The sequence below is a fragment of the Pristiophorus japonicus genome, chromosome 17, assembly GCF_044704955.1.
Source record: "Pristiophorus japonicus isolate sPriJap1 chromosome 17, sPriJap1.hap1, whole genome shotgun sequence".
In the NCBI taxonomy this organism is placed as follows: Eukaryota; Metazoa; Chordata; class Chondrichthyes; family Pristiophoridae; genus Pristiophorus; species Pristiophorus japonicus.
The window spans coordinates 66,794,266-66,808,883 of record NC_091993.1 but is presented as its reverse complement, the minus strand read 5'-3'; the positions used below and the strand labels follow the sequence as shown (position 1 = coordinate 66,808,883).

Sequence of the window (14,618 nt, the reverse complement as noted above, 5' to 3'; positions counted from 1 at the left end):
CACAGTGCTGTGGTCAATTTGCTCATCCTCCCTGCAGTCCCTGCTGTCGTCCACACAGGGAGTAAGAACCTCGAACCTGCTGGGCAAGTGCTAGGGCTGAGGCTCCTCCATCACTACCACCTGGGTCCCCATTCCTTCCTTACTTGTAGTCATACCCTTCTGTCCCTGACCACAGATAAAATTTGAATTAATTAATCTAAGGGGTGTGAGTGCCTCCTGGAACATAGCGTCCAGATACTTCTCCCCCTCCCTGATGTGCCGTAGTGTCTGCAGCTTGGACTCCAGCTCATCAACACAGAGCCGAAGTTCCTCGAGTTACAGACACTTGCTGCAGATGTGGTCGCTGTAGACCTCAATGGGATCAACCAGCTCCCACATGCAACAAGTTTACTGACAACACCAAGTTAGTTGGCATAGTGAATAGTGTAGATGGATGAAGAAAGTTGCAAAGGGTCATTGACAGATTAAGTGAGTGGGCAAAACTAGCAGATGGAGTTCAACATGGGGAAGTATGAGGTCATCCACTTTGGACCTAAGAAAGATAGATCAGAGCATTTTCTAAATGGTGAGAAGCTAGGAACTGGAAGAGCAAAGAGATTTAGGGGTTCAAGTACATAAATCACTAAAACCGATGGACATGTACAAAAAATAATCTAAAAGACTAATGGAATATTGCCTTTATGTCAAGAGGACTGGAATACAAAGGAGTGAAAGTTATGTTACAGTTATATATTTCTGGTTAGATCCCATTTAGAGTACAGGTAGAACATCCGAAATCCGGAATTCTAAAAACCGTAATTGTCTGATAACCGGATATTGTGCAGATTGCAAGAGTCATCCAGAATCCGGAAATATTTCCCATAAACCGGACTTTTAAGCTGTACATACCTTTTTCCAAGCAGGAAGCCAAAAAAATACGCAGCCCGCCATGGCCAGGCGTGGCCCGGCCCGGCCTCAAGGTTGCCGTCGGATGTAATGCTCTAAAATCCAGAAATACGCAAAACTAGGCCCAAGGGTTTCCGGATTCGGGACATTGGATTGTCTGCAAAATCCGGAAATACCCGAAAATCATCCATGAGGTTTCCGGATTTGGGCCGTCGGACTTTCGGCTATGAAATCTGGAAATAAACGAATGTCGGGCCAAGGTTTTCCGGATTCGGGACGTCGGATTTCTTCTCCAAAATCTGGAAATACCTGAGACTCGGCCCAGGAGTTTCGGATTCGGGATGTCGGATTTCTTCTCCGAAATCTGGAAAAACCCAAAAACCAGAATGGTCTCAGTCCCAAGGTTTCCGGTTTTGGGACATTATACCTGCACTGCATTCAATTCTGAGCATCACACCACAGGAAGGATGTATTGGCCTTGGAGGGGGTGCAGCACAGATTCATCAGAATGATATCTGGGCTAAAAGGGTTAAATTATGAAGACAAGTTGCATACAATAGTTTAATGTCTGTAAGCTTGTAATGTTTGTAGCTCCACACTGTGGTTGTGGACGTATTGTGTACTGCAACTGCAAAGTTAATAATAAACAGAACCAGGCAGATTCCGGAGGCTTCTGACAGATCTGCCTGCCATGTTAGGAGCTGTGTGTGCTATGTTCTGTGAATATATCACATTTGACGATGAGATTGGATTGTTCGGATGATTTAAAGCTTAAATTTTGTTGGGGAAGGATTCAGCCAGCCGATAGAGAGACTTTGGAAGTCTTTGGAAAAAATCTACAAAATCCGCGATAAAATACAGCACACGGTGTGAACAGCTAGAGATTAAAATGGCAGGTGTAATCGGACATTTGGGGGAATATAGACATGACCAGAAACATTTTAAAGCGTATGTGGATTGACTAGAAATGTATTTCACTGCAAATAACATAATCGAAGTTCCAGACAATGCAGTCCAGAACCGGGCTGTGTTGGAACATAAGAAAGCGATCTTCTTATCGGAGGCGGGTCCGGCATTGTACGAAACCCTTGTAAGTCTGCTTGTGCCTGACGAGCCAAAGGACACAACGCTTAAAGAGATTTTAATGAAACTGGAGCAGCACTATAACCCCAAACCGTTAGAAATTGCTGCAAGCTATCGTTTTGGGATTCGGAATCAAAAGACTGATGAATGTATCAGTGATTTACATCGTAGCATTAAAAAAGCTATCGATGCATTGTAACTTTGGAAACTTTTAAAACCGAGCATTACGGGATCGTTTTGTTTGTGGGGTGAAAAGTGATGCGATCAGAAGGAAGTTATTGACGATGGATGACTTGACTTTGAGATTGCATGTCAGACAGCGAGGTCCATGGGCATGGCCGAACAATATTCCCGAGAATTAAATAATAATTACAGTCGTCAGTCAACCGAGGTAAATTACCTGCAGGTTCAAAGTAAAAGATGGTGGGGGCCCAAAGTCTCAGAAACTGGAAATTCTAACAGAGCATCGAAGTCATGCTATAGGTGTCTGGGACAACACATTGCTCAAAGTTGTCCATACGTGAAGGCAGAGTGTTTCTTCTGCAGAAAGACTGGGCATCTTGCGAAAACATGCCGACTGAAGGGTAAACCAGTTTTTAAAGCTATGAGTCCAGCGTTCAAAGCTATGAGTAGAAATCCCAAGAGACTACATAGCATGGAAGAACAACAACGAGGAGATGTCAGAGTTACACGTCATCAGGAGCACGAGGTTAACGTACAGCGATTCGGAAAGCATCAAAATCCACATAGATGTTGCGGGATTCAAGATACCAATGGAAATTGACACGGGTGCATCCATGAGTGTAGTATTGGAGTCGCTGTACCTCGATAAATTGCGTGATTTTCAACTGGAGAAATCCAAGCTAGAGCTGCGAGGCTACTCGGGAGAGAAAATTCCTGTGGTAGGTCGTATCACCGTACCGGTGAAGTATAAAGATCAATTTCAGAACTTGCCTCTAATAGTAGTGAAAGGAGACAAGTCTGCCTTACTAGGAAGAAATTGGTTGAGCTCACTGAAGCTGGATTGGAGTAAGATTTTCTGTGTGGAAGCGACATTTTCAACAACGGCTGAGGTTATCAAGAAGTATCCGAAGGTGTTCTGTGAAACGGGCAGTCCGATCCAAGGCTTCATGTCGAGTACAGAAGGACGCTAGATCGGTTTACTACAAGCCATGTTCCATACCATATGCGCTCAAGGAGAAAGTTGAGCAAGAACTCAAAAGACTAGAGACTGAGAACATTATTTGTAAGATAGATCGATGTAATTGGCTACATCCATTGATGTTGTACCTAAGTCTGATGGTAAGGTAAGATTGTGTGGTGATTATAAAGTAACCGTAAACCAGGTTCTAAAGGGTAATGTCCCCAATATATTGCCAAACATAGAAGATTTGTTCACAACACTGACAGGTGGTCAGATCTTCTCAAAACTGAATCTTACGAATGCCTACTTACAGCTTGAACTAGATGAGGAGTCCAAGTCATGTTTGACTATAAATACTCATCTCGGCCGATATCAATTTAATAGGCTATCGTTTGGAGTGTCTTCCACCCCTGCCATATTCCAAGGACTGATGAACCAGATTTTGCAAGGTATTGAAGGGGTAGTATGTTATTTGGATGACATACTAATTTCAGCACCAAATAGGCAAATTCATAATAACATATTGAATGAAGTCCTCAAATGGCTAGAGAAGCACAGAGTATGAGTGTCTGCTTGTAAGTGTGAGTTATTTAAAAACTCAGTGGAGTACTTAGGGTACAGAGTGGACAAAAATGGTTTACATCCAACCATGGAAAAACTGGATGCAATTAGAAATGCACCCACTCCCAGGAATGTCACTGAACTTCATTCATTCTTGGGTCTTTTGACCTATTATGGGAAGTTCCTACCAAATTTGGCTACAGTATTACATCCACTGAATGAACTTTTGAAAGAACAGGTGCCTTTGGAAGTGGTCAAAAGAATACGATACAGCATTCAAGGAGTGTAAAAGCAAATTGGTAGAGAGCACCATGTTAGCTCACTATGACATATCTAAGGAGATTAAGCTAGCATGTGCTGCCTCTCCATATGGAGTTGGGGCAGTGATCTCTCATGTATCATGTAGTGGGGAGGTGAGACCAATTGCTTTTGCTTCACGCACTCTCAGTGCCAGTGAGAGTAATTATGCACAAATTGAAAGGGAAGTTTTTGCATTAATTTTTGGGGTCAAGAAGTTTCACAAATACTTGTATGGTCATAAGTTTACCATCGTTACGGACCATAAGTTCCGAACAACAATCCTCCATCCAAAGTCCCCAGTTCCAGCATTAGCTGCAGCCCGAATGCAGAGATGGGCTTTGATTTTGTCAGCATATACATATGATATTGAATACAGACGATCAGCTGGTCACAGTAATGCTGATGCAATGTCTAGATTGCCTTCCCCATCACAAGTTACACCCGATAGGGAAGAGATGTTTTATTTTTCATATATTGATGAACTGCTAGTCATAGCTGAAGAGATTGATAGAGCAACCAAACGTGACCCAGTGATGTCAAAGATGTATAATTATAATGCAAATGGATGGCCAAACCAGGTAACAGACAAAGATACACATCCATTCTTCATTCGTAGGAATGAATTATCAGTCGATAAAGATTGTATCATGTGGGGTGCAAGAGTGGTTATACCAAATAAATTCAGGTCCAAGTTATTAGGAGACCTCCATGATCAGCACTTGGGAATGTGCTTGACCAAGAGTTTTGCATGCAGTTATTTATGGTGGCCAGGTCTTGATAAAGATATAGAGTACATCGTGAGTCAGTGTACGACATGTCAATCGGTAAGCAAGCAACCACCACCAGTACCATTACAGCCATGGAAATGGCCTCCCAGGGTATGGCAAAGGCTACATATTGATTTTGCTGAGTTAGAAGGACAATAATTGTTCATTGTGATTGATAGCCATTCGAAGTGGATTGAGGTGTTTCCAATGTGGAAAATAACAACAAGTAAAACATTGGACATTTTACGAAAATTATTTTCTTCATTTGGCCTCCTTGAAGAGATTGTTTTGGATAATGGACCACAATTTCATTCAGAAGAATTTGCACAATTCATGAGCAAAAATGGTGTGAAACATACCAAGGTTCCACCATACCATCTGCTTCGAATGGTGCAGCAGAGCGCACTGTACAAATTGTAAAACGTGCCCTCATAAAACAAATGTTAGATCCAAATCCAAGGAAACGACAGTTGTCATTGGATCACAAATTGGCTAATTTTTTGATTACATATCGAAATACTCTTCATACAACTACTGATAGAACACCAGCGGAGTTGTTTCTCCAATGACAGCCACGAGCCAGATTCTCATTGTTAAAAATTTGGCACAGTCCGTAGAAGCGACACAATTAAGACAGAAAGAGAATCATGATAGAGGTAGAGTAAAAGAGAGAAGTGTGAAATTAAATCAGAAGGTGAGAGTGAAGAACCATCACCATAAATAGTTACATTGGTTACCAGGAAGAGTGGTGAAGATATGTGGTCCTTGCACATATTTGGTGAAGATGTTTGATAATGGACAGGTTAGGTTTGTTCATATTGATCATATTTTACCTACAGACATGGAAGGAGTTGAAGGTGGGAATGATTCAATTATTTCTGACTCATCAGATAGTTTTGATACACCAGTAGCAAATCCTAAATCCAATGTACTGGTAACAAATCCAGGAGAGAATCAGAATGAAAGTCTGAGTCCGAGTCAGGAAAACAAAGTCTGAAATTAGAGTGAGTTCAAATGAAAATCAAGGAAATTCCGTGGAGGAAAACGTTCCTCAGGATGAGCCTCGAATGAGTATGAAATCGACACCATGTTTGGAAGGTTCTGTTCGAGAGCGAAGGTATCCTCTTCGAAACAGAAAACAAATGGTAAAGTTAAATTTGTAAATATGGAAAAAAAAGGTCCATATCCTGTGTTATGTATAATCATGAAAATTATGTATGATGTTTGTTATTATAACTTCTTCATTAAGGAGGGAGAAGTGTAATGTCTGTAAGCTTGTAATGTTTGTAGCGCCACACTGTGGTTGTGGACGTATTGTGTACTGCAACTGCAGAGTTAATAATAAACAGAACCAGGCAGATTCCGGAGGCTTCCAACAAAGCTGCCTGCCATGTTAGGGGCTATGTGTACTTGTGCTCTGTGAATATATCACAAATAGGTTTATATTCCCTTGAGTATAGAAGATTACAAATTTGAACTTTATTATTTTAAAAATATAGATATGGAATAAATGAAAGGAATATGCGTGAATAGAATAGTTTCACAATAAAACTGTAAGACAGGTTTCCTCTAGGTTTCCCACAACCTATAGAATAAGGGCCACATGAAATGTACATTGTGGTGGGATAGGGGTTGAAGGCATATTCTCAAGGAGTGGTGAAGACGATACATGCATCCTGAGCATTTCATTTCTCTGCAACCTGAATCTTCTCCCCATTCCAAACCCCAAATCTACCCCTGATGTTTGTATTTTTGTTCTGGGACATACTCCTTGCTCTTTGTGTTTCTTGTTCTCTTGCTTCTGGTATTTGTGTTTATTTTTTATTTCCCATTCCCAGTTTTTGTTTATTATTTTTACTGAAGCTTCCAGTTTTTCTGTTTGTAAGTATAGCTCTTCTATTTTCTTTTCACTCCTGGTTCCAATGTTTTTGACTACACTTCTATTTGCCTTTATTTCCTCTCTCAACATTTGTGGATTTTTTATACAGACAGTTTTTTTCTTAGTGTCACTTCCAGTGTTTATTTTTAAGTACCGGAATTTGCAGTCAGCAGCGAAGCGAAGATGTTCGCTGTTGACCCCAAAGTACGCTAAGCACAAGGATCGCGCAATCTCTGTGTTGAGAACTTGGGTTTTCCAAGCTTGAATTTAATTCATCGGAACTTAATGGGGATCCCCTTTTCGAACTGTGATGTCAACAGACTGTCTAAGCAGCCAATCAAAAGGCAGAATTCTCACAGACAGCGAACAAAGAAGCGAGTAAATCCTTAAAATTCTAACGGATAGAAATTGCGTTGTGCCCCATCTGGGGGTGGCAACATCTGGGAGACGGGACATTCTGCGACAGAAAGGAAAGTCCCGCTCCGCTCGAAAAATTCGGGTTACCGCCTCCAAAAGAAAGTGGAGTACAAAATAACGTGCTCCACTTCCCTTCTGAGACGGTAGTAAGACGGACGGGTCGGGAGCAGAACACAGCGCTACACACTGGGTCGCGAAGCACCGCCATGTAGGAGGGGCTATCCCGTTCATTAAAGGGAAGGGCCCGAGCTGCAAACTTCACATGTAAGAACCGGGCCTCCATGGAACACCAAAGAGCGGGGGTGCAATGCTAAGAGCTCAGCACTCCAGCAGAGTGCTGCGCTGAACGATTGCAGCATAGACCCCGCAATCGCAGCGCCAATGGGGTGCTGAAGAAAAGCAGCAATTTTTTTTTAACATGGCTGTTGTCTCCCCTTTAAGTAGCGCCCACGAGCGGTCTACAGCCAGGTTCACATCCCCTGAAGTTGTCGCTAGTATCACCCCGCACAGCTTCAGGGGGCGCGTCCCGATTTTTGTTTCCAGAGCGAAAACGGGGCGTTGCACAAACGACCCAAATTTCTAGGCCAAACTTTCAAAAATAGTTAAGAGAGAGCAAAAGAAAGATTGTGGTTCTCACAGGGAAAAAGGCAAACCTAAAATTAAGATGCACAAACTTAAAAAATTATTTTTGAAAAGTTTTATAAAAATTTAATTTTGATTAAAATGGGCAAATTTTGAACTGCACAACTTTAAAATAAGTTTTCCAGACCTTTAACATTTGTTTAGCACTCAATACGCTGTTAAAACCCCAGTTACACCTGATCCCTTTGGGTCTAACTTTTAGTGGGGAATTTAACTTATTGCAGAAGAGCTGTTTTCGTCAGTTTTAATGATTTATGAGACTTCACTGATTGCTGGCTCTGTTAGGGTGGGGGGTAACACACGCAGCCTGTTCGGAGCTGTTATTGCGGACTACAACTTCATGTGCAAAATCCCAAAGTTGCGGTGTGTTTCAAAGGCGTAATAACAGCGAACACTGCCAGTTTCCCATCAACCCGTCTGCAAATTCCGGGCCGTTATTACTTTACTGGTCCAGATTTTGCGATACCCACTAAGCACGCAGAAAGTTAGGGTTTGTCCATTTAAGTGTAATTGAATTTTTAACGGTGTGGTAAGACCATATGGGGCTGAATTTTCGCCACCATTCTGCGCCTTTTTTTTGGCCTGCGCGGTTTTTTTTGGAGCAGACTAAAATTTGCAAGCTTCGCCAAAATTTCTGTGCCATTCTAAAGCAGGTACGTCTGATTTTTTTTAGTTCTCGATTTTTTTACGTCACTGGGGGCGGAACCTGCCGGTTGCGCCATTTTTGGCCATTTAAGAGAGTTTGGCCAAGTCTGATTTTTTTCTAAAATGGCGCACTGTACCCTTCTGGAAAACCTTACCTACACTTAAGGAAATTGGCGCAGAGGAGAGAAAATCGGCAGAGAGAAGATACCATTGGTTCAGCAGAGCTGAAGACACGGCACCGGGGGAACGGGGGGGATCTTTCGGCCCAGGATTGCAACAGTACCGGCACTGTAAAAATCTATAAATGCTAAAAAGGAATAATGGAATTTCATATTGTTTCATATATTGAGATTTCAGTCTGTTGTCCCAAGTCTCACTTAGTGATCTATTTTACAAAGGGGAAGTGCTTTATTTGTGCCTCAGTCCTTCAATGTGTCCCTGGTTACCCTGGCAACCTCAGTTTTTCAGCGCAGACCTTAAGCTCTACCCACAGAGCATAAGGACATCTGCGTCGCTCCAAATTGAAAGGTTATGCTGGCAAAACTTAAACTTTTTTGGGGGGAAAACATCCTGAATTTATTTATATATCATTTAGCTTTTTTGTTTTGATTTCAGTGGACTTCCCAGAAAAGTTCTGTTTATTCTGGAAATTCAAATATAATTTAATTGGTAAATCATTTCAGTTTTTTTATTAGTTAAAAGAGGAGGATGCTCTAATTTTACATGTAAATTTTCAAATCTGCATAAACATAATCCTCCATCTATTGGGTTTTTCAGCATCATATGCATGTTTCAATTAGATCACCTCTCATTCTTCTAAACGCTGGAGAATATAGGCCGAGTCTACTCAATATAACTGAATATATAATTGAATCTGTTGACTGAAGTATCAGCCTAGATTATGTGCTCAAATCTCTGGAGTGGGAGTTTGACCCTAGAACCTTCTGACTCAAAGGCAAGTGTGCTGCCACTGAACCCCTCAGCTTAGTGGTAACACTCTCAAATTTAAGTCCAGCGTAAAGGCCATTTACGCCATTTCTGCGGGGTTTCCGTGGATCTTTTGAAGTTAGAGCGACGGTCAGGAGAACCTCCACAGAAATTCAACAACTTTATGTCTTCCTAATCCTTTTAAATTTATACCTTGTCAATAATGCTGTAGATCCTTAATTGTAATAAGTTACAGCCAGAAATCTGCATTCTCTTCCCCATAGCTTTTGTTTTCAATCTACAGGAAAAAAAACAAGCCATTGTACAGCTGTTTTAACTTGAAGTTATTTGATTTAAAATAGCAAATGTTGCTAAAAGAAAAAAATCTTATAAGATGAGCATGTGCAAGTTCAAGCACTACCATTAGTAAATGGCAATACAATTTATTATAATCAGTTGTTACTCTTTTATTAACTTTGTATTAACATAATAAATATTTTGGTCAGTGTTTTCCTAATCACGTTTTCATTTTTTTCAGTTGACCAGCCCAGCAAAGCCCAAAACCTATGGCAGTGCTCTCAAACTGATTGCTGTTAAAAAGATGCGAGAAGCTGGGTGGGAAGCTGTAACAAAGGAAAGCAGAAAGAAAAGAATGAAAATAGCTGAGAAAATATTCTGAATTTATTTATACATCATTTAGCGTTTTTGTTTTGATTTCAGTAAACTTCCCAGAAAAGTCCTGTTTATTCTGGAAATTCACATATATTTTGATTGGTAAATCATTTCATTTTTTTGTTACAGTTAAAAGAGGAGGATGCTCTAATTTTACATGTAAATCTTCAAATCTCCATCTATTGGGTTTTTCAGCATCATATGTATGTTTCAATTAGATCCCCTCTCATTCTTCTAAACTCTAAAGAATATAGGCCGAGTCTACTCAATATAACTGAATGTATAATTGAGTCTGTTGACCAATTGCTACAGTTTGCAATTGGACAAGTTGGTTGCATCTCTCAGTTTTCTATGTTAATAGGTGAGTTTCTGTTATAGTGCATAGTTCAGTTAAATCCCAATTCAAAGTAAATTCAAATATAAATTGTTACTGACTGAGATGATTCTGCATCTGAAACAGTTGCTAACCTATACTGCAATGGCAATGATATCAAAAGGTGTTGAACTTAAAATATTTGAATGTTTGTAGTGTACCATAGATTCATAGATGTTAATAAATGGAAAACATACTTTAATTTTTAAAAATTATTTAAATTGCTAAATATGTGATTTTATGTGACTGTTATGTGATACTGTCAAAAAGCACTGTCCTTTCAAACAGATGACAGTGGTGCACAAATCAGCATCCTCTGCAGTTCAGTCCTTCTTCCACTCGCTCAACCTTAAAAAAGTTATTTGATGAAGTAACAGAAACAGTTAATGAAGGTAGCAGATGTTGTATATATGGACCTTCAAAAGGCAATTGATAAAGTACCACATAACATTTATTCGGAAAGTAGAAGGACATGGTATTAAAGGGATGGTGCTAACTTGGACATGTAATTGGCTAAGGGATAGGAGGCAGAGAGTAGTGGTGAATGCAAATTTTTCTGATTGGAGAGAAGTATGCAGTAGGATCCCCCAGAGATTAGCACCATTGCTTTTCTTGTTACATATAGGGACAGAAATTGCAGTCGGAGGCTTCCCACGGGCGGATATTTCCGATCTAAAAAAAATCTACGTACTTACTTGGTGGCCCAGGATGTTTGGAGACTTGAGGTCCTAGGCCTCTATGGGTAGGCCTGCATAGAGGCCCACTTATCCCAGGGATGGAAGCATTTCGCAGGAGTCCCTGGAATCACGTGGGCCGGCCCAACCAATCAAAGTAGGAGTATTCCCATTCATGCTTGTGATGAGTTCCATATATGTGGAATCACCATAAGTATGAATGGGAATACCCCCAAAAATACACAAACACTTAAAATATATATATTTTTAAATATCACATATTTAAAATTAATCACAATGGAATTTAATTAGTTACAACAAAAATCTAATCTTTTGAAAAATACATTTACATATTTTAAAGGGTTTAAAAATAAACTTACCTTATTTCACAGGTTTTTAAATGTTTACATTATTGAAAAAAATTATTTTTCTGTCCTTTAAAAGTCTTACGATGATAAAAGCGGGACTTAAGCGAATTCAACCCCAATAATGACCTGGACTTATAAGGAGAACAATTTTGAAGTTTGCGGATGATAAAAAACTTGGCAACATGGTAAATAGTGAGCAGGATAGTGTTAATTCCTGGATTCTTTTACTTCAATCTGGTTCAGTAAAATTACTGAGTCGAATACCTCTTGTGCTTTGAACAAAGCAGTCTTTATTACCGGCCAGTAAGACCTATCAGACAGAAGATATACTCTCTGGATAGAGCGTACACACTCCCTAAGGATAGGTGAAGTTACATCGTAAAGCGTTAACAGTTATACAGTTTTGAAATCAGATAACAAAATACAAATGGATTGACAGTCTAACTCAGCCACTCATTAGTCAATCTATATGAGATGTTCTTCTTGAAAGCTCAAGTATTGCCTCTAAATGTTTCAATCTAATGGTGTGACTATTTACTGAGACCTTGCAATTCTGCAGATGTATTTCATGTTACAATTATATATTATTGGCAGGATTAGTGACTTGAAACCTTGAGACAGACTGTTAGCTATGCTGATGTTGCACTATTTGCAATCTGACATTCTCCCAGCTATTCTTCCATGGCTTATACATTTTCATATATCCCGTTTACTTTACTGTCCTTAATTCCATATATTCCATTCAGATATCCACATCCCCCCTTTTATCATTCTATGATAACATTTAGGATCATTCTATGAGTATTGCATTGTTGAGTAGTTCTCTAGTTTGTTGGATCATAACCCGGGAACCCTTGACCACAAGAGGGTCTGCTAACCTTGTCATTGCTTTACAGCAGAGGTTAAGGCAACCAACAATCAAACAGCAGGTAATTATTATGATGAGAACAATTGCCCCATGTATTAGATAGGATCTCCAAGATCCACCCAGAAACCAATCAAACCTGCTAAGTTCTTTTGCTGGTGTGGATAACTTTTTCACCTCCCTCCTTATGTGATCGGCAAGGTGGGTTATGTTTTCTGAACTATCAGGAATGTAAGTGCAACATTCAGATCCTATCAGGGCACACGTTCCCCCTTTCTCAGCTAACAGGTAATCGAGGGCCATTCGGTTTTGTAATGCTACGGTCCTTATCGCTACCATTTCAGCTGTGATGCCCTCCAGAGCCTCAGCAGTGCGGTTAGCTACCTGTTCCAATATCGTTTCTTTGAATCCATCTAACAGTCTCAGTTAGGGTCAGGGGAACGGTGCGCAAAGGAATTCCCCCTTTGGAATGAAAAGGGATATGTGAACACACCCAGCATCTAGTGAAGTGCCCTTTTTCCGCATAAACGTAAGACATATACAAAAAGGTGTTTACATGGAGCTCTCGCCTTTGTCTTCCTTCCCGTGCACCAAAACTGTCATATCAACACTATTATGCAGACAGTGGCATACAGACACAGTCTCATCTTATAAATAGTCCAATTATTTAGCTGATAAAAAGAGTTCTGTTTTCCCGTTTCCCTTCTTCAGGTCTCCATCAGTGTATTTGGCTGTCTTACGGGTAAAAGTTCAAACTGATCCTCCTTCAACTGCCTTGTTCAGCTATGGGGAAGAGGAGATCTGGAACAGAAAGAGGAATTAGACTAACCAGCAAAATTTGTTTAAATGGTGATGAGCTTGCAGTGGTGCAGGTGAACCCAGGCACTTTTCCCCTCAACCTTGGCTGCAGTGGGGGTAGTGAGTGACACCTAAAAAGGCCCCTCCTATTGTGGCTCTAATCCCTTCCGAATCCATACTTCCCTGGTGCCACGAGGGACAATTCGGGTAAAACTGGGAGGTCGAGGTGAGCATCTTGAACCTGGTTGTGAACTAGTCGCAGAGCCTGAGTCAGAGAAAGAACATAGGTGGTCATCAGTCTAGCTGAGATCTCATATCTAGGAACAATTTCCCTCATTAACACCTTAACAACAGTCTGAGTCTTATTGTCCAGATTAGGGTAGGCTTCAATCCATCTGCTAAACACATCTACTATTACTAACACATATCTGTAACACTGAACTTTTTGCAACTCAATGTAGTCCAACTGAAATGTCTCAAAGGGACCTTCGGGTAGGGGCGTTTTACAATCACACAATCACAGGGGACTCCCTTCCCTGGATTATGTTGCTGGCCAACCAGGCAACGACTACTGATGTTCTGGGTGAGCGCCTGGAGTTTAGGGTGCCACCAAGTAGCCAAAAGTGTGTCACTCGTGGTCCTTGCTCCACAATGAGTAGCAAAATGCAGATATTCTATAACCCATGAGGCCAACTCGTCAGACATGCAAGTCTGTTCCGCGGGAGTGGTCCAGAGTTTAGAAACATTGTCATAAGTACATGCATAATATTTCCACAACAGTTTATCTTTTTCAGGAGCGTCCCCCTGTGTTTTTATAACATCTTGGATGGTTGGCATTGGTTTTTCCGAGGCTAACTTATCCTTCGCAGGATTTTCAGTCTGACTCATAATTTTGGGCACTACCATCTGTTGGTCACGAGAGGCCTGTTTGGCCTCTTGGTCAGGACAACGATTCCCTATATCAACCAGAGAATTTCCGGTAGTATGGGCGGTACATTTGACAATGGCAATGCGTTTGGGGAACATGAGTGCTTGCAACAAATCAGATACTAACTGTTTATGAGATATCTCAACCTGTGAGGTTAGGAATCCCCTATTTTTCCATAATTGTCCGAAATCATGGGACACCCCAAAGGCATACCTAGAGTCGGTATAGATATCGACTTTGAGATCTTTAGCCAGGATACAGGCTTGGGTGAGGGCGAATAGTTCAGCTTGTTGAGCAGAATAGGCGGTTTCAAAGCAGCAGATTCCAAGACCTGATTCTCCTGGTTTACTATGGTGTATCCTGAGATTCGTGTATCTTCTGGATTAATAGAAGTACTTCCGTCAACATACATAAACAATCATGACTGGGTTCTTCCTCATCTTGGGGTGGCTCAGTAAGAATACAGTCTGGATCTTCCATTGGTACATCAACTAAATCTTCCCTGACTGATGTGGCCTCTTAAATTAAAGATAAGCAATCATGACTGGGTTCTTCCTCATCTTGGGGTGGCTCAGTAAGAAAACAGGCCGGATTAATTGCAGTATAGTGCTGAAAAGTCAGTTTAGGATTGCCTGTGATTTCAGTGGGTTCTGTCGGATAGAGGGCCAGTACACATTGCCCTGCACTGGG

At 40.8% G+C, this 14,618-nt stretch overlaps 1 protein-coding gene across 4 annotated transcripts in view; it reads left to right on the top strand.

Annotated features, from left to right (window-relative positions):
* The window catches only part of LOC139228201 (synaptonemal complex protein 1-like), a 395,567-nt gene extending 385,091 nt beyond the window's left edge, over positions 1-10,476 (top strand). For all 4 annotated transcript variants that reach the window (XM_070859384.1, XM_070859385.1, XM_070859381.1 and 1 more), the window contains one exon: positions 9,789-10,476. In XM_070859384.1, coding sequence (XP_070715485.1) covers positions 9,789-9,929 — 141 coding nt within the window. In that variant the 3' untranslated portion in view covers positions 9,930-10,476. The remainder of the gene's footprint in view (positions 1-9,788) is intronic.
* The last annotated feature ends 4,142 nt before the right edge of the window (positions 10,477-14,618 follow it).